The sequence below is a fragment of the Sycon ciliatum genome, chromosome 2 (assembly GCF_964019385.1).
Source record: "Sycon ciliatum chromosome 2, ocSycCili1.1, whole genome shotgun sequence".
Classification (NCBI taxonomy): Eukaryota; Metazoa; Porifera; class Calcarea; order Leucosolenida; family Sycettidae; genus Sycon; species Sycon ciliatum.
Window position 1 is genome coordinate 26,414,362 of NC_088644.1, and position 21,889 is coordinate 26,436,250.

Sequence of the window (21,889 nt, forward strand, 5' to 3'; positions counted from 1 at the left end):
CACCGAAAGTACCGAAAATAAAAGTACACCGAAAATTTGTGAAATATTACAGTACCTGTCTAGAGTAACCAGTTCCGGTGCTACAAAAAAAAGCGCCAGTTCACCCTCACTGAGTCACTAGCCGGGACTAGGCGACATGTCGACATGTCACTTCATCACAATTCACCGTTCGCGTACGTCTATCAGGGCCCTAGTCTACACTTCACGCCTTCAGTCTTCACACTAGTCGAGGTTAACTCACATGAAGGGTTCGAATGGCACAATTTTTAAAAACAAGTGTGAGAATCAAGGCCGGGAAGCTTTTCTAATACATGTATGTTATTTTCATGCACTACACAGGCTATACAATCGTGTAAACAGCCAGCTAATAATTAATATGTCATATTAGTTGGCTGTTTACATGATGCTTAGAAATGATGCAGAACATAATCAACAAGCAGACTGGCCAGATCGTAAATCTCCTGATTACAAGAGATAACCCATGATTCCCATGATTCCAAATGTGCTTGTAACACAGTAGTGGCAAACGGAATGATATCATTGACTGCACTAACATTCACATAGCAGAGTTTAAGTGCAATGCACATTTAATACTATCACTTAAAAACGGGTACATCAAGCGCAGAGCAGGTTCATGTGCAATACTGACGCGTGTGGAAGACTTTGGCGTAAATCAAAAGGAAATCCACCACGTAAGTGTGTGTGTGTGTGTTTTTTTAAAGCAGTTGTGGGCAAAAGAAAATCGATTCAAGCGGGCATTTGCTAGTCATGAACTGATTGAATTCTGGTACAGTATTACTAAAGTGTTATCTCAATCTACATGTGGAACCGTATTTCCATTTTTGCAGGCACACCAGTGCTGCACATAAAAGCGGCAACGCCAGACCCACACAGCCATGGAGAATACAAGTAGTGTGTTATCAATGCAAGGGCACGTGTAGGCAATTTTAAAATTGTTCGCACTGGTACAACAATCTCTATTTTGCATCTTTATATTCTAATTCGGTGTCTTCCAATTTGAAGGCGTTGACGTTGTCATCTCGTTGGAGGAAGTCTTCGACTGTTCCACTAGCTCTTCCCACCATTCCGAGTTCCTGGAGATATTGCAGTGTGCAGTGTGGACATCAAAGATTTCCTGATTCAGCACTGTACATGCCTCAATGAGATGTATGACTCAGTGTACATTGACTTTACTACCATTACTGCAAGCTAATTTCCTGGCTCCTGCGGTACATTGTGGTAGTCAGTTGAAGTGTGGCCCTATTCACAGTCATGACCTCGACATGTGCCAGTTTGTAGCACAGATTAAGTTACTAGTAGTATTATAGTAGTATGTGTGCCCCGTTCCTACTACCAGGTATGTGCTTGGCCAGGAGATCTCTATTCACATGCTCCATGATATTCTGCTGTTAAGCAACAAAGTCAGACAGACTATAGCAGCTGATTCTACTAAGATGGTACAGTAGTTCGTCCTCCTTTGATAAAAAAAATGATGAGTAAGAATGTCTACAGAAAGTCTGGACAACAACTCACCATGATGGCTGAATCTGCCACTGGCTTCATTTGAAAGTAGAGTGGAGCAATCGTGTCTGGCCGTGGTTCGTTGTCCTTGGTGTTGAACGCCACGATCATGCAGCGCCGCCAGTGGTCAGACGTGTTGGCATTCGACTTGTGCAGAGTGTTACAGTGCAGCATGAGTACATCACCCGCGTCCATCTCGCACGGTACAGTCTCCATCAGCTTGGTCGCCTTGTCCACTGCCCAGGGATCAGCTCCCACCTGTTACAATGCACAATGCACAATTTGAATTATGACTAATAGCAGCATGGACACTGTAGTTTTTCCTGATGATGGCTGAAATGGCCAAACCGTTTGCTATCTCTCCAGCTGCTTCTGGTACTGTGTTGGCTGTGCAAAGACCGTGCTGTATTCAGAGAAGAGAAGAAGTACCTACTACAGTATAGGTTGGGATTTACATGTAATGTGGTGCTGGTACCATCGAGATGGTTGGCCGTGAACTGGGTAGGGGCCGTAGGGTAATTCCCAGTGCATTACCTAGCCAATGCCTGTGTCTATGATGCAGTATAATGCTGGTACAGCAGAGCCAGGGCAAAATGCAATGTCACGTGACCGTTGTTTTTATCCAGGGAGTACAGGCGATGACACAAGACCATAGTACCTGAGACAGTGTGCGTTTCGACTCTGGATCAAGTCAGATTTTGAAGTTCTTCACGATCCGTAGTCTATGCAACTCATATTCGCAACCTTGACCTGCTGACCGCAAGCACGGCCCAGATAAGCGATGCCACATGTGAACGTCTATGAATTGGTGCTGCCCCAAGGGAGACTGCACCGGGAAGCCCGGGAGTGAACCCACAATAGCATGACCACACGCAAACAGAGAGGTTAGATAGATGGATGGATGGATGGATGGATAGAGAGAAGGAGAGAGAGAAAGGGAGAGAGAGCAAAAGACATACACACATACATGCTTACTTGATTTCCTGTGTTGCCATGGTGAATGCGGCCTAACCGGTTTGATCCTTTCAGGACATCCAGGCAGCCATTTTGCACAGTAGCTTTGTCAATAGCTACCATGACGCTCAGCATTCTCTCTGGCTGTAGGCAGCCCACTTCGTACCAGTATCCAAAGTCCTGGTGCCATTCCCAACGTCCTCCGATGTGCGGCTCTGAAAACAAAAGAGGTAGAAATTATCCTTTAAAAATGTCATGGCTTCTCACCACTCCGGTACTGACAGGACTGAATAATATTAGATAGGAGGGTAACAAATATAATTATGGCAGTTGCATTTTAAAGACATTTGACCCTGACCTTGACTGCTTGGCTAGAGAAGAAAACTACATGCTGATCATTGTGAGCAGTAGAGAAACTCAGTTGTCTGCTATTGGGAGTGTTTGGTGGTAGCAGTCAAAGTCAGGAGGGTATGAGAAGTCCAAGTCCAAGTGCCGATTGGCAAACGGCAAATTTAGGAGTGCAATACATGATACACTCAGTGGCGCACCGAGCTGTCACGGTGATCTCCATCAGACCTTTTTTTCTGACCGTGATGCTGCATTCTCTATGCCTAGAGTGCATGACCCCAAGAGTGTGCTACTCTGGCATCGTCCCAATAGCAAGCTGACGATGATGTCATTTTTAGATTCACTGCGTGGTGGTCACACCTTTTCAGACAGAATCGCATGGACCAGTGTTGAACCATTCCGCAACCTGATCCTATGCAAACTTGCGAAAACAGACACATGTGGTGCATTGACACATTTGAGCAGACAAGCCGCTGGAAAGCATGCATCATACAGATGTGATCAATTTGAAATCATACACAGGATAGCACTGCATGAGAGAATTGCACAGTTGGGGGGGGGGGGGGTGCGTTCATAATGTGTTCGGCAAGGAGTAGTAAAATACTCCCTGGTATGCAGTTGCCTGCGTTGAAGATTTCTGAGAGGTGCCTTACTTTGTAGTTGTTCGTTGAAAATGCTGTGCACACCAGGTGTGTTGAGTATGACATTGGAAAACAAGAGGAAAGCGTGCGTCGCCTGGGAATCAAACCCGGATCAACTGCTTTGGAAAGCAACTACGCTGACCATTAGACCAGCGACGCCTAACTGACCTTTGAGCATGACCTTGGTGTGGAAGTGATAAACTGAGTCATCGTTAGATCCAGTGGCAGCTTTAGCAAAGTCGACCATACGGCGACCTCGAGAGAACATACCGTAGGTGTCATCCCCTTTTGAGCAAAGCGCAGAAATCAACATTGGACAATTTCCACGTTAACCGTGTTTTCTTATTTGTTTGTTTTTTCCCTACACAATCTACGCAACTCCAGACACTGAAGTGAATAATGGAGTGTGGTGCTGGGGCCCATTAAGCTCAGACAACCAGAGGTCTCGGCTTCATAGCTCGATGGATGCACCAAAGGGAGACCAGGTAATTATGGAAGTACGGTGCATGTATGACCAAGTCCAGCACATGCACCCGGCTACATGCACAGTGGAACGCCAGCTTCCGACCAACTCCGAGGCAAAACCCGGGAAATGTTACCACTCTTCACTGGTCCTGCCTAAAGTGAGATCCACAGAAGGCTTTTGTGATGTGACATGACTGCCAAGTAGTTGTGCATTACGATTTCACGCACATCAGCAAGGCGACGTCACATCACTGACTTCTTTTCTGAATTAATAATCTACGTCATTGGCACAGCCACAATGACTCGTACTAGTAAGCTGAAAAGTGAAGGGACTGGATAAGGAAGGTTGTACATGTACCAGGGTTTCCAACCAGGGAGTAGTACAATACCGATATTGTACTACTCTCTGGTTCCAACCAGAGAAGAATGCCGGGTAGGGAGCAGGGAAGCACAGTCTAGAAGTATGGAATCAAGCAAAAGTACGAGTGTGAGATCGCCTAATCACAGCCCGCCATGCGAAGCGCGAAGGGCTGTGATGTAGGCTGATTGAACACGAATACGAGTGTTTTGATTACATTTCTGACATGCACCCACGCTTGAAACTCATGTCGAACCGCTAAATACTTCACGAAGGGCTATGATTGACTGATAGAACATGAACACGACTGTTTTAGTTGGATTTCTGACATGAACACGCCCTTCGATCTTCCTATCGCGCTTGAAAGCACGACTCAACCTTCTGAAGCCTGAGTCGAGTAAAAAAAAGCGAGCTTGATCAGTAAATCAAAGCCCTAGTGGAGCGGGCTTTGATCGTAAAATCAAAGCCCGCTCCACCAAATATGGAGTTCTACTTCTTGTAGCATGCTTTGATCGCCTCATCCAGGCCCCGCTAGGTGCAATGCGATTTGTCATCTCCGTGCCTCCAGTCTTGTGATTTGTCAGAAAAGCCCATTTCCATTTTCCAGTATTGCCTTGTCACACACAAAATGCAACGTACGAGTGGCAGCGCGTGCCCGGAATGATTAATTTGTGGCTGCATTTTTGTTGTGTGAACTGAAAAACACCCAAAAAAATTGAAAAATGAGAAGGGATATGATATTATTGGTGTAGGGGAGGGGGGGAGGGGGGGGGGGGGGGAGTGCTGTGCCCCCTCTCTTTGGCGAGAACACTGTGTACAGTACTTGACCTACATGTACATGTACAGTCAACTTCGCTAATAACGACTGCGGATATAACGACAATTCGCGAATAACGACAGAATTTCCATGCCCAGAGCAAAGTCCCGTCTAACTGTAATACATAATAATGGGATTTCGAGTATAAGGACACTTTCTGATACCCCGCTGAGTGTCGTTATGCGCAAAGTTGACTGCACATGTACAGGCACTATACTGCAGTACCAGCATAGGCACATGTAGGTACATGTGTACAGTATCTACCGGTATCCGTGGGCCAGTGCATGATACATGTACAGTCGTGGCCAAAGAAATCCAACCCACGTGCCGAGAGCCAAGGCTCATGCGGCCGGGCCTTGCGGCCCTCAGATCGGTTTTTGGAACGTGCACGATGTAATTGAAATGGAAAAGCAGCGTTATCTTTGACCCATGGGGCGTGGGTCGGATTTATTTGGCCATGACTGTACTTTGATAGTCTAGCATGTTCTGATTATGTCCAAAGGTTGTAGTACTACTACAGTGCTGGCAAGTGAAATCCGACCCCCTTGCCGGCGCGGCTGAAATCCGACCCCCTTGCCGGCACGGCTGAAATCCGACCCCCTTGCTGGCACGGCTGAAATCCGACCCCCTTGCCGGCACGGCTGAAATCCGACCCCCTTGCCGGCACGGCTGAAATCCGACCCCCTTGCCGGCGCGGCTGAAATCCGACCCCCTTGCCGGCGCGGCTGAAATCCGACCCCCTTGCCGGCGCGGCGCGCCAGCAAGGGGGTCGGATTTCAGCCGCGCCGGCACTGTACTAGGAGCTGCATTGCTGCCATCAAGAGTCCATAACCCAAGAGTATGCAACTGTGATCTCTTTTCTATGGGCCAGATGCGCGGCGCGCTGCCTTCATTACATCATTCAGCTGCAGTCCGCGCACTGCGGAAAATCAAACACCGCACTTTCCCTCCAGTTTGAAATGAACTTTCGTACGGAACTGGAGTTCACGCGCCAGAATTCAGAGATTGTGTAGGTACTGGAACGAATCGAGCAAAAACGGATGGGCTCGTGCGAGAAATTGAGAGTTTGAATGCATGCTTTCAGAGCGTGATGAAGGCAAGTTACGTAATGAAGGCAGCGCGCCACGCATGCACCCATAATCACAGTTGCATACTCTTGGGTTATGGACTCTTGCTGCCATTAGTACACATGCAGCTGGCCTGCATTGTCGGACCAGGTTCGGATTCTGAATCAGCATTCTGAGTATTTCATAGAGCCTATTATTGTCTTCGACAAACTGTCGGTCTGCGCATTGTACGGCCACTTACCGTCGTGTCTCCAGAGTGTCAGTCTGCTGGTCTTGCCGCTACTATCAACCATGTCCATCACATTCTCTTTCAGCATCTGGTCAGCTAGCACCGTCTCTCGCAAAAGGTCGATCTCCTCCTGGTTGTATACATCTCTCAGAATGACGAATCCGTCCGTGCGATACTTCCCCAGCTCCTCGGCAGTCAGGGGTCGACGAGACGATAGATCAGCTCCTGATAAGCTGCGACGGAAAACCAGTGCTTGAGAAGCGGGTGCGCAAGCTCCTGCGCCACAGGCCAAGGAGCGTCGAAGTGCGGTCGAGCACAATCCGCCGATTGAGAAAGCCATGCTCCAAGCCTACGACTTACAAGTAAGTTAGTTGTCTGTCTCTATCTTGAGAAGGATCCAGAATCTAGGACTGGCGGACTTCGAACCACAGAACGCTTCACGGTCAACCCGAGAAGATATCAATGTTCGGCTGGCCAGCAAATAATCGGCGATGACTGGATCAATGACAGTGCACTGAGCAGATACTTGCCGACGAGGAACCATGATCACTCAGTACAGTAACTAACTTCACAAGTCATGTGAATGACATGATTGTAGACCTACATGTACAGTGAAACCTGTCTAAGACGACCGCTCAAGAGACCTTCAAACCTGGTCTCTGTTACCAGGTGGTCTCCTTATCCAGGGCCATTGGACTGGACTCGAATAGCATTCCTTGGTGCTGGTTTCAGTTCTGAGCTACATGTAGCTCGATCGAGTGAAAAGCATCGAGACCAACGTAACGAGACGACAGCTCTGATCTGAGCTCTGGTCCTAGTAATGCGAAACTGACTACATGTACCATAATTATGCCGCTAGTATGTGTAGTTATGGCCCGTCGCTGGCGAGGGAGACATGCCATGGCATTCATCAACAGACTGCTACATGAACTCGTAGACGTTTGCTAGTCGTAGACATCAATAGTGATGCCTGCTCCACAATCAGAGACAGGTCCTCACAGACAACAGCCTTCAGTGACCCGATTGAGAGGGTGTGTGGCCATGGACATGGTTGAAAGAAATCAGCCATGTACATGTAAATGTCCACACTAGGGTGCGGACCGTACTCCGACGCTCACACTGACTCAGACTGACCGTCGCACTGACCTGGTTGAGAAGTTGGGTTCGTTGAACTAACGTTTTACTTCTAACGTTTTACTTCAACCGTCTCTGTTCCTTTGCTTGCAGGCTTTGGCCTGCATGATCGATTGTCAATTCGCCTAAACTAAACGGAATAAGAGTGGACGACTCTGCTTTGACTTTCAATGTAGAAGATGGTGCCAGGCACAGCTAGCTGTACCCGACTAACCTCCAATGTCAGAGCTGGTACTCCAATGTCAGAGCAGACAATGACTGGTGATAATAATAATGATCTCCTCATCCTGGCTCTGATTCTGCATCTGTCGGTCGCTCTCCAATCTCTTCTTTTTCCTTGGAAAAGAACACGCTGCTTTAGACTCCTCACAATCAACATCCGCTCAAAGCTCTACCACTAGTACTTTCATTGTCTTTTCATCGGATGGAGTACATGACTGTACAGGCAAAAGAAACTGTCCAATCACAATAACTTTTACACAGTAGTGATGCGATAGCAACAGCGCAAAGAAGAGTAACCAACAACAACACAGTAAATGCGTCACCTCATGCACATAATGAAATGACAAAAGGTGCAAGCGTGAAGAAACCGAACAAGAGATGTGTTTCGAAAACACTAGGCGCCCAACGGACAAAACTAACGAGTTGTTGACCACCCGAGTAGTGACCAATGGAAGAGCTTCGACAAAACAATGTGTCCTTTTTCTGTTTCCATTTTTCCTCTTCTTTTCCTTCCACTCATCCCCCCCTCCCCCCATCCCATCTTATCGCACTGTCTGTTGTGTAGAGTCTACAGTCTACACTATACACTGTCAGGCGTATCATTTTGGCGCGTATGAGCCACACGGTGAAACTGAGACCACATGATCTCTCCCTCCTCATGCTCTAGTCTGGCTGTCAGTGTGTCACTGTTAGCATTCCGAATTTTTATAATGGTGACTATAGCATAGCACGCGTCTAGCTTCGTGCTTCCCTATCGCCAGTATCGGGTTTTATTTGGGTATCATCACAGTGGGGCTCAGAGTGACCGAACGGCGAAGAAGTAAGTTCGACGCATAAGAGGCCGAGAGCTCTGGCTGCTAGAAAGGCAGCCGCGGAGCTCTGCACGAAGGCAGAACGATAGCCAGTGCTAACCAGTAGATCTACACACACGTGCTTATCACTGCCTAAATTATTCACCGGTGGCGGTGGTGCTAAGGATGTGGTCCCAAGTCACCCGACCACACACCGATTCGCGACGTGGCCTGCATGCACCAACACAGACCTTCCTTCTATTCTAAGCCGACAAAGCGTATGTAAGTACATGTACCGGTATGTATTTGCAAAGAATGAGCTGAATTTACTGTGCTACGCCAACTACCAACTGTGCATTCTGTTCTTGCCCTTCATATCAGTCTTCACCCGACTGTTCTTACAGAATAAGATCTCATGATGCAGGCACAGTCATATGACCATGAACAACACTCGAAAGCAGCTAGAGAGCAGTGTGGGGGGGGGGGGGGGTCTGCTTTATATATCGCGGATAGATCAGATTGCAGTGATAATTTAGAACACAGATGCATACTACTTTAGAAGATCAGATGGCGGTGGAATTAGAACACAGATGCATACTACAGTAGCACTGCAGTAGCACCAGGGGTAAATATCGTGGCTATGCTCCCAGGGAGCATACACGTACATGTACATGTATGCTCTTGCTAGTAGATCTACCGGTTGTCACATATTTGACGCACATACAATGTACGTGTGCAGAAGAAGGGAAGTGGTTGCCAGAACTTCCCTTCTCACACCTGGCAGCAAGAGTAAATCGGGTCCATGTATGGCACAGAAGTCTCGCTAGCAGTCACCTAAGAGATGTTCTGCTTTCCTCCGACATCGCTTCTGCATACTAATAGTGACTACAGTAAACAATTACATGTACATGTATACTGTACTTCGAAGAATTGCAATAATTTTGTCCAAGCTCCCCACCACATGTGCTCTCCGGCCGACCTCGTTCACTACACCAGCAACAACGACGACTGTTGTATACAGATTCATTCGTGCATTCATTTCATTCCTTCATACAGTTGATTCGTACAGATCTCATCAGTGAAGGTTGCAAGAGCACTGACTCTGATGACTAGTGTCAGTAGTGATTCGTGAACCTGTGAATACTAGTAGTAGCACTCTTTGGGCGTATGTGGTGGGAAGTTTGGACTAAAATAATGATGAACAGGCGGTACAGCTGCTGTTTACCCTCCTGACTACCAAAATGTTTAATATTGATGCTTGGGTTTGACTTCACTGAGCTGATAAAAACCTCCAGGCCAGGGCCCAGCCTGTTCAGGTTCATGTGGTGTTATCCATACATTGTATGTACTCAGTATTATGAAGTACTTGTACGGAATTCGTCACATACTCCACCTACATAATCATTGTATACTGGTATCGACCCTCAACCTTACGGTGCACTTGGTTGTAGTGAAAGAGTATAAGGATGATAGCGACAAATCAAATACTAGTAGTCAATACCTGACACGGTACCTTGGTTTTTGTGCTTGTGCGTCTGCACGTGTGTTCTGTTTTCCCCCCATAGCTACAGGTGACTTCCAGGACCCTGCTGGTAGCTCAGCTGCCTGATTTTGGCCCTTCCAGTTTCTGTACTGTTGTTAAATACCGGTAGTATCGCGATCACAGATTGGTGTGTCATCCCTAGGAATAGCTACCAAAACACAAACACAATAATACCAAGAGTCCATGGACTCTTGATAATACTTGTATCATATACACGTATGTGTGGCACAGTCTATCGCAGACTCACTGAACCATGTGAATGACATAGCACGAGTCTACATGTACATGTACATGTACACTCGACAAGAATCTTCTTTAATAGAATTGTACGAGTCGATAATGATCGAGGATCTCATTAAAATGGGGGCGGGGGGTCTGTAGCATAGACTCTACATGTAACATTATATGTAGTGACAGTATGTACATGTACATGTACATGTATTATTGACTGTTCGTAGCAGTATGGAGTGGCATCCCAAGCACGGGGGGAGGGAGGGAGGAGCACACCGTACAAAACATTCCGAGACAACCATCATCTGAAAGAATAGTCGCGTTTTCTGCCCATGACATTCAATGATTCACATAGCATCCATACCTTACGAAGGTAAGGAACACACTTCAGGCTCCTCACTAGCGACGACACCTTCGAACTAACTTGAAAGTGTTATCACCTCTTAGAGTCACTCTGCTGTACGGTATTCATTGTTCTTGTTCATTTTGCTTTTGCCTGTATTCCGGTACCTGATGTGAAGCCATTACTTGTGGAAACGTTTTCGAAGCTGCAAGGCGTTGCTTGTAAGGGATGTGAAGTTTGTTCTTTTCCCAGGTGTGATTTTATAATTATTGTCTCCAAGATCAAGAAAGCCTTTCACAAAGAAATTCAGACAAAGAATAACAGAGGGAAGAGTTCTGTAAGTTTATAACTCACTACAGTAACTTGTTACTGTTGTTAGCAAGGTATTGTAATTTGTAACACGTGCAAGAGATCGTGTGTCTTGAATGAATGCACACATAACTTTTCAATAATTATAAGTAATTACATGTCACCAGCCATAGTACCAATGCCAATGCCATGGGACAATACTGAATAGTACATGAGATGATGAGGTTTGCATTGTAAGAGCTGAATGTGCTATGCAGGTGTGTGGATGCAACTGTATGGACTAGTTGAAGTTCTGCACCTACAATGCTACATGTACTTGAGCAAGTGTGATTCACTGCCGATTGCCGTCCAATCGTCCAAATCGATCATTTGATCGGAATCATTCATCATCAGATATTCATGCGCAGGACAGTGTCGCTGGTCACTGCTACTACTAGTAGTAGTAGTAGTAGAACTACACTCCACAGCTGCACCTGCAAAGACTCTACTCTACTCTAGACTACTGACTCTGTAGTAGTAGTACGCTGTAGACCAGTGCCAGCAGTGGCAGACTGTAGTGTAGTGTTACTATACAAAGTATACAGTCATACAGCCAGGTGTAGATCATTCATCATTCATGGGCCGGATTCATGCATCAAGCACAACGACTTCCGTAGTAAGTGATTATTTCACGACGTCGACTCTGACGGAGTTGCATACATGTACATGTAATTATAACGACTACGTAACGTTATACGTTACGTTACGCTATCAAGGTTTGGCTACACTACAAAGTACAATACCGGCAGACTACTACTACTAAGTACTAGTAATACTAATAGTCGAGGGCTAGATTCCAACGGTTCTGTTCACAGACTGCCATGTTACATGTATTTTAGCAGGCAGAGTCGATAATGTGTTGAGCCATTTCAGTTTTTTCCCCGGTTTTGCGGTCGTGCGAGGGCACCAGGTGCAAGCAGTGTATGATGCATTACTAACCAAGACGGCAAGAAGTAAGAGGGAGCAGCAGGTGATCACAGGCACACTCTACTATGATAACTGGAGTGATGGTCTCTCGGTATAACCAATGACAGTGATCATGACGTGGGTGACGATTGACGTCCAGTTCCAGTGACTGGAGCGGAGGTCTAAATAGACTAATATAGTAATAACCGCCGCATTGCACGTCCGTACACTGTACATGTGGCCTTCTTGAAACGCTTTTGTTTTGTGCTGCTCCGCGGCAAGCCAAGCCATGCACATGTTGTATAAAGAGTATGAGCCAGACGTACCCAAATTCCAAATAGACACCACACTGAGTTGACCTTTCCTGCCTGGACAGACAGTACAGGTTGAGTTGAGTATCTACACAGTCACTGTATGAACGTACCCTTGTAGATCATGGCAGCACGTATAGTCACAAAACCAAGAAGCTTTTTTGGCTTGGCCTTGGTGCATGTAAAAGTAAAGTAACGTTAGTTTGTCCGCGCCGTTACCACCTGTTGAGAAACACAACCAGCTGTACTGATACAGTTATGATTTGCATGTACATGTATTTGGTTTCGCTTATGCCAGGCTACCTAACCATCGTTGTATGAAATAAAGCAGTGGTGCGGCGACCTACTAGTACTGGCTGCTGTAAAAATGTCTCAACTAACTTCAAGCCTTCACTCTACTCTTGACTGTAGTCTTTGTGGTAACTATTACTTTCTGTTCCCACCTCCTCCTCGTTCCAGCTTTACTCTAGTCTAGGCTAGCTCTGTTGACGCGCGAAGCTCTGGCCCAGCAGGCCAGGTGACCCACGTGGGGCGTGAGTTGTCGCTGTGTCACTGAGTCTGTGTGTGTGTGAAGGAAACTGCACGCTAGATTGGCGCCATTCTGTCTAGGCTTATCGAGGCGCAATCACCTGTATGCACCGGTCGGGATCATCGGTAGCTCGTAGTGAGAGCAGCACCACCACGACTAGTTTTTGTGTGTATGTGTCCGCTATGTGACCGCCGTCACACTGCCTGCATGCAAGTACTAAGTGTTCACAAACGCTGACTCGCACGTGCTTACACACTATCGGCATCTTAGCAATGCAAGATTACCTGTTTTGTATGAGTGTTTGTGGTGCGAAATACCCTAGCGGAGTAGCGCAGCCGCTGTGGACCTGGTGCAGTGACATGGCCAGCCGCAGTGGTTTGTGTACGGCCCACAAAGCGCACACCTGCAGCATCTCGATGTGTGTGCGGGGTTTGAGAAGACGCCACGTGACACCGAAGCTGTAAAGAAAGCCTGCCTTGCAGGCCACACTTGTCTGCTGCTTCGCCCAACGACCTACACACAGGCTGGCAGGTCTAGGCGAATGTCGACGGACGATTTTGTGCACTCCGCTTGCCCGTCATTATCTACATCGCGCGCTGGCGCTGGAACGCCAAAGGAGGTTCTTTTTACTGGCAGCGGCTTGAACCCTGCTCTGCGACCGGCTCGTTATTTATTCACGAGTTGTCGCTCCAGCGTAGATCATTTGGAGCTGACTTTCGGTCGAATGGTTTTGCTTATTTGCCTTTGCATTGGTACTAGTAGCGAGCACTACAGTGGTATCACGCGAAATACAGTCAGCTTACTGGAAAAGAAGAATATAGACAGAGAGAAGAGACTGGTTAGTTTTAGCTGCTAGTCTTTCGCACTGTATTGTGGAGCACATCGTTGTTTGCTGTAGGACACCGTAGTTTCTTTCACGTTTCACTCATTTTAGCAATGGCAACTGCAACTGAGCAGCCTAGTTGTGCACTGCCAATGACACAAGCAGCAGGAGATTCCCTGCGCCAGGAATCAGCGGAATCACCCATTCGTCTTGCCAGTAGTGGCAGCAACGCCACCAACCCTGGCACGGGCGATGAGAAAAGCGCTATGCCGAGCAGCAGTAGCACGGCTGCTGGTGGTGTTGGTGGTTTGTCGGATCAGGACAGGCAAGGTTTGGAGCAGCTGCGTGAGATCCTGCCAGTACCTCAGTCGGAAATGCAAGCTAACGTCGACGTTCTCCTCCTCACCATTGACTACATTCATCAGCTAGAACTAATGCTGAAGAAAAATTAGAAGAGCGAGTGTCTTCATGGCGACTGGTGCTGCCGTCTCAGTTCTCTACGTGCCAGGAAATTGTCTTGTTTATCGTCGTAAAACAGTAAATTATGCAATCCGAATTCCAGACTGGTGATTGGAATTTCCGAGGATTGTTACCTATTTCCGCTAGTGTCTGCTCATCCTCTGCTTGAGCAGTGTGACAGGGCATAGTCAAGACCCTTGTGCATTGTTCATTGTACAGCTGCTGCTGGACAGCAAAACACAGCTGGGATATCAAGTTTAGCTATCAGATGTGTGCTGCATGCTTGAGTAACACATTCCTGTGATCCCAATGAACTCAGCTCAGTGTCCAGTGGTGGATGTGTGTTTCCTCATATTGGCCTTTTCTTCATCATCATCATCATGATTGTGCTCCAGGACTGACTTCAATGGAGGAGTATGCGTTTCTGCTTCCTCAGCAGTGCTGCTGTTGTCTTTGGCGTCCACCCGAAGGCTGGCGTCACAAACTAACCAGAGAAGCAGCGCTCATGTTTTAACGTGCTTGATTATGTACAGCGTACTGTGTACTCACTCACATCACGACAAAGATTCTTTGAGAAAATACAATAAGCTATCAGTCTTTGAATAACCCAATAATATACTTTCTGTTTTCTTGAGGTTTTGTTGAGGTGTTTTTTTGTCCTAGTGTGCCCCACGTCTTCCTTGATCTATTGTACTTTCCCGGAATGGCTGGCCTTTGCTTGTTGATTTTGTAATGATGCACATGGCATAGATCCAGTTAATATTACTTAGTCAATTAGTGTTGAGTGGGCATAGACTAGATATATGTCAGCAGCGGTATATCCCATTCCAACCCTGAATTTTTTCTTGGTTCTCAGCACACGATATCTTATCTACTTTAATAGTTGTAGTATTTTATTGGCTGGCAGTTTATTTTCACAGAACCATAGTACAAATTGATAACCGTGTTAGTTGTCTTCGCACACAGGTGGTATCTGTATTCAGGGTCTTTTGACGGGAAAGGAACATAGCTCTACTTGTTTGTTCCTGTGGTCCTCTGGGGCAGGTGGTAGCCTTATCAAGGTGGTCCTTTCATCGGCCCAGGCACGTATGGTGAGAAATCATGAATTTTGTTTTGAAAACATTGCCACATTTGTCGACGGTCCTTTCTCAGGCTTCAGCCTTAGAAATGATAGGCGGGCGTAACGTTACATGTATCTAGCTGTAGTGATTTCCCACCAACCACTTCTTTTGTAATCAGTGTAGGCAGAGGATCTACAGCTTTACTAGTACCTGGGCTGATCCATGGATTTCGTCTGCTGTATTTACCCTACGATTACTGTACTCATCAGGCAGATATGTAGTCTACATGTAGTATACCTTTTACAAATTACAGAGTCTGAGCAACTGTAGCAGTTCACACTCGAATCACAAGTATAAACCTACAGAATTGAACTTACTTCGGACATGTCGGTCAGACGGTTACTGTAAGTACATGTAGATTGGTTTTCATAGGGAAGTACAAGGATTATGACTTGTTGTAGTCAATGACTCGCAAGAATCGCAACGGGCCAGGCAGACTGCCCTCGTTTTCGTAAAAATGCCAATGTTTGACGTTTGGATGGATAGGTCATGTATGGGTTCAAAAGTCCAAAGTTCAGTTTCATGGAACGATCGGATTGTTCCAAATTCGCGAAGATATGTCTTCTTTCTTGTTGTCATTTCTTGGTTGACTCGACTCGAGAAGAAGTAATATAAGACTATTAGTGTAAGTCACAAGATAGTTGTTGCTGGCTAGTGCTTTTCATCACAGGATCTACCTTTGTAGTCCCTGAACTAGAGAAACTCGAAGAGCTGGATTTTGATTCGGATGTGTAGAAGATTCTGACGCTAGGACTAAAAGTGGTGGTAGTTGCAGAAGTACAGTGACTGTGTACATGTGAATGATAATAATATGGATGCAGAGAGAGCAGCAACTATGGGAACAGCCGCAGATCAAACAGAGGCAAGTTCATGTTTTCAAGTCGGATTTCTAACTAGAAACGGCACAGAACGAGTCCTGCACTGTGACAACTATTCTAGAGAAGAACTTGGACAGATGTGGACCCTACAATGGAGGGACACCATAAAGTTCAAGGCTCCTATTCCAAACTCAAAGTGAGAGTGGTCAAACCTCAGAGTGCGTGTAGAGTGCCATACCGTTTGTTTCAAACCCTAGAAGGGGGGGGGGGGAGGAGGAGTCCACAAGCATCACATTATTGTATCTTTGGGCTGTTTCTTGAAAATAATCGTAGTAGGAGTTCTTTGCCAATGGTTCTTTAATTTAAAAGCCGGAATGCAACGACCCCTATGATGATTCCGAGAAGTAACTCCCAGTCCCAGCATGGATCGCATACCCGCAACCCAGGTTTCTCCATGACTTGGCACTGCCATGCATGAACAATGTTGCTGTCAACATACCCCGACTCCAATTAAGTTGGTCATGGCATACCTACGTTTCTTTACAACGCTCCCAGTGTCTTGGTCTTCACTGATGAGTAATGTTCCCATTTGTGGTGCCAGCGTAGATGCCACCAGTATACTGGATGGTTATTCCACACACTAGACCTTCTCAGGGGCGTAGCAGCCGCTCCGGCCGGTCCGGCTTTGGGCGGACCACTTTTTCGCCCGACCACGACCACCATAGTAAAACAATGCCAAAAGTGCCCAGAATACAGGATTTTGCACCCTAATTCAAAAAAATTCAGGGGGGAGATCCCCCCGGACCCCCCTTGGCCGGACCGCCGCCTATGGCGGTCCTACGCGCCTGCTTCTGCAGCTGAGAAAGTAGAGGTTATTGTGGGCTTTACTCACATAATCAATACTTGTACAGCTGCACTAGGTGACTCTGACACAAACTGTGCAAAGCTGGCACTCTAGACCAGTTCCCACATGTACAGTAGAGTCTCGCGCTGAAGAGCGTGGAGCCCAAGAACGTCCAGCCTGACATTCTAAGAACGCCATAGCCTAAAGCTAAGAACGGCGGTGTTGGTTTTCTGGCAGCTTGTGGGATATGTATGATTCAGTACGGATTGTTTCTACGGAAGAACGTGCTATAAGAACACAGCCAGATTGATGAAAAATAAGAACGCCCCAGGCTAACCCCTTGGAAACAACATTCTTGGGTGCGCGACTCTACTGTACATGTACATGTACAGTGCGTATCGGTTATAGCGTGGCCGTGTAAAAGAATATACTGCCTACAAGAATGAACCCTCATGTTTTCATAATCATAACATGGATTTCAAGTCCACATTTATTCTTACAAGCAATTTTATCCCATAGTAGAATATATCGGTCCTAAGAATGGACTTTGTGTAGCGAAACATGCCAGATGAGTACAAAGTGTATCGCCTGTAGTAATAACATCTGTTCTGATGTGACTCTCATTGCGTCGTAGTGCTGCAGATTCAACTGTTGTGGCCATGTAACTCATTTTGCATAGCCACATGGTAAGCCCATGGGACTATGACCAGCCACATGCACAGAAGTACTGCATTGCATGTACGATGATCTTCCTGCCCCTGCGCACATGCATATGATATGCCACACTTGATTTATCATGCGTAAGAAATATCAGAAATAAGAATAGAAAGTCGTTTTTCAAACACCCACGCTATAACCGATACCTACTGTATATCACATCAGTGATCATATTTGTTTACACGTAACGAGAGAGCTTGGAAGCTCAGGGCCCTACGCTATGCTTTTTTGCCTTGATGACCTACGCAAAAAGCATTAAATTTTTCATTTCTCCTATTTTTTTAAGGCATAGCCTGGGATTCGAACCCGCGCTATCGCCCTACATGCACTCCCCAATACACTTCGCATTCATACTCATTCTTCCAAGTTGCTTCACGTTATGATCTTGCATTTGAAAGCCCTATTTGAATATTGTGGCCAGCTGTTTGTGGCCAACTGTGTTTGATGGTACAGTACGGTACGGGACAGATGCGGGATAGCGCCAGGCGCTAGGCGTGACACAAACACACAAACAAAAAAACAAACAAATACCAAATTAAAGCTGTGTGGACCCTGGCTAGCGCCAGACGTTACTGAAGTAACGTCTTCTGCATAGCTACGGGAATAAAATTATTATAATGTGTACATGTACATGAACATGTATGTAAAGCCTAGTTCACATTCGACGCAACGCCGACGGTACGGGACGTAAGGGCTTGTCGGGAGGGCTGGGGTGAGCTGTACAATCCTGTACGATTCGTACGACACGACATGCAGCAGTCGTTGCGACGTTCAACGTCGAACGGCGTGAGTCATAAGGCACGGTCCGTGACGGGGTGACTTTCGGACCTAATTTCTCGTTTTTCGGGATTTCTTTCAATTATTTCTCCTTAAAAGAAGCGGAATCAAGTTCCCAATACCAGTTTTTCATGAAGATCAAAAAATTAGACCCAAAATTGTGGCATTCAAGTAATAGCCCCAGGAAATGATAGAATAGTTCGTCTGTCACGCTTCTGAACTATCCCTAAATACAATAAGTGACATGAGATCTTATGTTGCTAAAATTCAACTCAAGTTGTGCTAGCCATTCTGTTATCATGGGAAGCGCAGGGTTCGAAATGCTAAAAAATTCCAAGTACGAATCGGGAGTAGTCGGCGCACGACGCCGTCTCCTGTTCACACTCGAATTGCAGCCGTTTTGTACGCTTGCGTCCCCGTCTACGTCCGTCTACGGTATGAAAAGTTGGATCGATCCAACTCTTCCCGTCGCTTCCCGATCTGTACGGTAGTACGGTTGCGTTCCCGTTCCTGGTGTTCACATTGGACGCCGTCAGACCGTCCCGTCGCTTCCCGTTGATCCTTACGTCGCGTCCCGTCGCGCCCCGTCGAATGTGAACTAGGCTTAAAGCACCATTCGTACAACTAAGTTACTTCCTGTCCGTCAAGCATCATGAAAGTTCGGGGTGCCCAACATGCACTTCGGGTCGGATTTCACCTAGCACCGACGGTCCGTGCAACTGTGCTTAGGGAGATGGTGTGGACGGAATTGTTTCCATGTATTTATGTCGATCTAACTAATTACTTACAATTTCATTCCTTTCATACATACAATGTATTCAGATGTACAAGGCCATGATGGGTCGTCTAGATGGCATTACCAGCCAGCTAAATGATGTGAAAGGAATGCTCGTGGATTTGAGCAGTAAGTACAATCGTGTACATGTACATGAATAAATTTGAGTGCCAGTAACCCTATTCACGCGGCTTATCCACCACCCCCGTCCCAGTCCCTTTGAGCACTTTTTCCTTCCTTTGTCCACAAATAAAGGCTTGGAGATGTGAAAAGAGGAGAATACACTGTACATGTACAGTCCTGCTCAATGAAATCCACGGTGGCACTCAAGTTCGCGCCTTGCACCAGTTCGAAGCCCAGTGTTCTCAGGTCTAGGGCTGCGCAATGCCCGGCGCGTACATGAGTGCATGAACTGGATTTCATTGAGCAGCACTGTACGTGTACATGTACAGTGAAACCCACACTACAGTAGTACTGTAGTACCAAATACGTGGACTGTTGCAGGACCGCCGGAAGAAGTTTTCAATTCGCCCGTCGTACCATAGTCTTTCATACTGTTGTGTTTGATATGGCGGGGATATACATTGTACATGTATGCCCTCCTCAGCAGGAAACATGCGTTGATGGCCAGAAAGTTAGCCGGGTGATAACCTGACCAACTGGACCGGTACATGGCCAGAAAGTTAATTGTACATGACAATTGTATGTGTCAATGTACATGTACGTGACTGTGTAATGCATTTTAGTCATACTGTACTACAAGCATTGAGCTTGTTCTTTTTGTGTTGTGCTTCACAGTGCGTAGTCACCTCCTCAACGTCGACACATTGACCTTGATCAGTCCCGAATCACTCGATATTGTGGAAACGGGCCTGAGCCAATGCGCTGAGGCTGAGAATCGCATCAAATCACTGCTACAGGCCAGGGTTACCAACGCTGCTGTGGCGGCCACCGCTATTCAGTCATGAACAGTGAAAATTACTGCATGTACTTCAAGTACTATAATGTGCAGGTATTATGATTTGATCGTTGTTGTTGTTTCAAATCTTCATTCTCACCTTTGAATGTTGTTGTTTGCACTGGTTTATTTAGAATTATTTGATTGTCCACTGAGTCAGGTCTGCCAAATCAAAAATTGTCAAAAGCAAAGTCTCTGGTAAAGATAATCGTGCTTCTACAGTATCTTGAAAAGAGGGAGTCACGGTGCATGGAATTGCTCACCGTGTCCTCCTTGCCTTCAATCCTTGCTATCGATTCGGTAGTACAGGTACAACTACATGTAGATCACAAACTGAGCAAGTCAAACACGGAATGCATTTCGTGTGTGTGTGTGTGAGTCGTAGAATATGGTCAGTCAGTGACTGACCATACTCAACGTTCTGCATACACACTACAGCAGATTTGCGAATCTGGAGACTATTGTCTAGCTCGGGCCTAGCTCGTGCTCGCAGCCGCTTCAACGATTTGACTCCCAGACGACCATACCAAACATGAACTTGCACACCCGGTCTACACGGACCTTCGCCTTCTATTCTATTCGGCCTCGAGTCTAGAACTAAGAACTCGTACCTTCACGATCTTTGCCAAAACTGGGGGGCAAAAGAGAGCCGTGGACTTTGGGAAAAGTTTTAGTTTGGCAGACTAAAATTTAATAGCCTTGCGTGTGAGTGTCTGTTCATGGACTTGTTTGTTCGGGCCTGGCTGGGGTCATAGGGTCACAGAGAGCAGCTCTGAAGACAACTGGTAGACTGCGCATGCGAGTAGGCGCTACGCCAGGCAGGATCATCGGAAAAATGGCGGGAGATTGGAAAGGACCGCGTGACGTCTTGAGCGTCACTTCAAATGTACGAGTACGAGGCGCATGCTGGCATGGCGTCTCTTTTGAAACGAATGTCGGAATGTGATGAAGGCAGAAACACAGCTGCAACGCCGACTTGTACAGACTTGCATGTCGGGTTTTTGTACAACATTTGACGACGAAGACAATATTCTTCTTCAGTTGCTCTAAGTTTTGTTCTACCGAATGTCCGTGGATGTTGGAAGTCTCTGCTGTGCTTAGCCATGCCCGTACGAGGAAATCGGGCAGCCGCTGGGAAGGCTGATGGAACCAAGTCATCTCCGGTGAGCTGATAAAACGTGATCAAAATTTCAAGAATCATGTTTTCGAAATTGTAATATCCTTTTCCAGGCAACCTTGGGAGTCAAGTCATTCCTTTATTGTTGTCGATCAGTCTGGGTCTCTAGTGGGGAACAATGCTGGTATTCGCTATTCTCTGTTACATGTATTTTGTTGTAGGTTTCATGACTGGGCGTGATCCTAAATTTTGCACCTCGAAATAATCTGATGATTGATCACACGTATCTTTGATGTTGTTCGGAAGATTTGAATCCTATATCTGGGTGTGTATCGATTGGATATATGTGCGATACTAGTATCAAGATCTATTAGTTTTCCAAGCAGTGGGAGTGCCAAATGGCTATCTGCAACATTTGTCAACTATGAAGTGTACATCTACAATACATGGTACCCACAGGCATACATGTATACACTTACCTGCCTACATGACTGTAGTGTCCATTGTGAATATACATATAGGTGCATAGTGCGTGTACAAAAAACCAACAATATCATACTACCGTACTGGCAATATATGTTGCCGCGTAACACGTAACGCAGGGGGGTGCGGCGTAACGCGCGACCAGGCTTGTGCGACAAATTTTCGTTGCGTTCGTAACGCGCGTCCGGCGGGGTGCGGCGATCTTTTCATTGCAGTTTGCACTGCAAAGGCTGAAAACT

At 46.4% G+C, this 21,889-nt stretch overlaps 3 protein-coding genes across 4 annotated transcripts in view; 2 read left to right on the plus strand and 1 right to left on the minus strand.

Moving 5' to 3' along the window:
• Positions 1-271: 271 nt before the first annotated feature.
• On the minus strand, positions 272-7,107 carry LOC135809410 (L-proline trans-4-hydroxylase-like). Its single transcript, XM_065322755.1, has 5 exons — positions 6,413-7,107; positions 3,633-3,749; positions 2,497-2,690; positions 1,534-1,779; positions 272-1,094 (listed from the first exon to the last, which is right to left on the minus strand). Exons 1-5 carry the CDS (start codon positions 6,738-6,740, stop codon positions 978-980), a joined length of 1,002 nt encoding a protein of 333 aa, XP_065178827.1. The 5' UTR covers positions 6,741-7,107; the 3' UTR covers positions 272-977.
• Positions 7,108-15,745: 8,638 nt separating this feature from the next.
• Positions 15,746-20,264, plus strand: LOC135810816 (uncharacterized). Of its 2 annotated transcripts, none has more exons than XM_065324246.1 (3): positions 15,746-16,023; positions 19,140-19,221; positions 19,891-20,262. In XM_065324246.1, the coding sequence occupies exons 1-3, from the start codon at positions 15,973-15,975 to the stop codon at positions 20,058-20,060; spliced, it is 303 nt and encodes a 100-aa protein (XP_065180318.1). In that variant the 5' UTR covers positions 15,746-15,972; the 3' UTR covers positions 20,061-20,262. The 2 variants fall into 2 exon arrangements, with proteins under 2 accessions (XP_065180318.1, XP_065180319.1); XM_065324247.1 differs by lacking the exon at positions 15,746-16,023 and adding an exon at positions 16,061-16,175 and having other exon boundaries at positions 19,891-20,264.
• Positions 20,265-21,008: 744 nt separating this feature from the next.
• The window catches only part of LOC135809415 (cohesin subunit SA-2-like), a 36,243-nt gene continuing 35,362 nt past the window's right edge, over positions 21,009-21,889 (plus strand). Inside the window, exon 1 of the mRNA XM_065322761.1 lies at positions 21,009-21,213. Coding sequence (XP_065178833.1) covers positions 21,154-21,213 — 60 coding nt within the window. The 5' untranslated portion in view covers positions 21,009-21,153. The remainder of the gene's footprint in view (positions 21,214-21,889) is intronic.

Excerpts from the sequence above, each read along its gene's own strand:
- LOC135810816 (XM_065324246.1), top strand. The coding sequence starts at position 15,973 with ATGGATGCAGAGAGAGCAGCAACTATGGGAACAGCCGCAGATCAAACA. Across the intron at positions 16,024-19,139 it reads CAGCCGCAGATCAAACAGAG|ATGTACAAGGCCATGATGGG; the intron begins GCAAGTTCATGT and ends CAATGTATTCAG. Across the intron at positions 19,222-19,890 it reads AATGCTCGTGGATTTGAGCA|TGCGTAGTCACCTCCTCAAC; the intron begins GTAAGTACAATC and ends TGTGCTTCACAG.
- LOC135809410 (XM_065322755.1), bottom strand. The coding sequence starts at position 6,740 with ATGGCTTTCTCAATCGGCGGATTGTGCTCGACCGCACTTCGACGCTCC. Across the intron at positions 2,691-3,632 it reads CACCAAGGTCATGCTCAAAG|AGCCGCACATCGGAGGACGT; the intron begins GTCAGTTAGGCG and ends TTTTGTTTTCAG. Across the intron at positions 1,095-1,533 it reads TGGCAGATTCAGCCATCATG|GAACTCGGAATGGTGGGAAG; the intron begins GTGAGTTGTTGT and ends CAATATCTCCAG.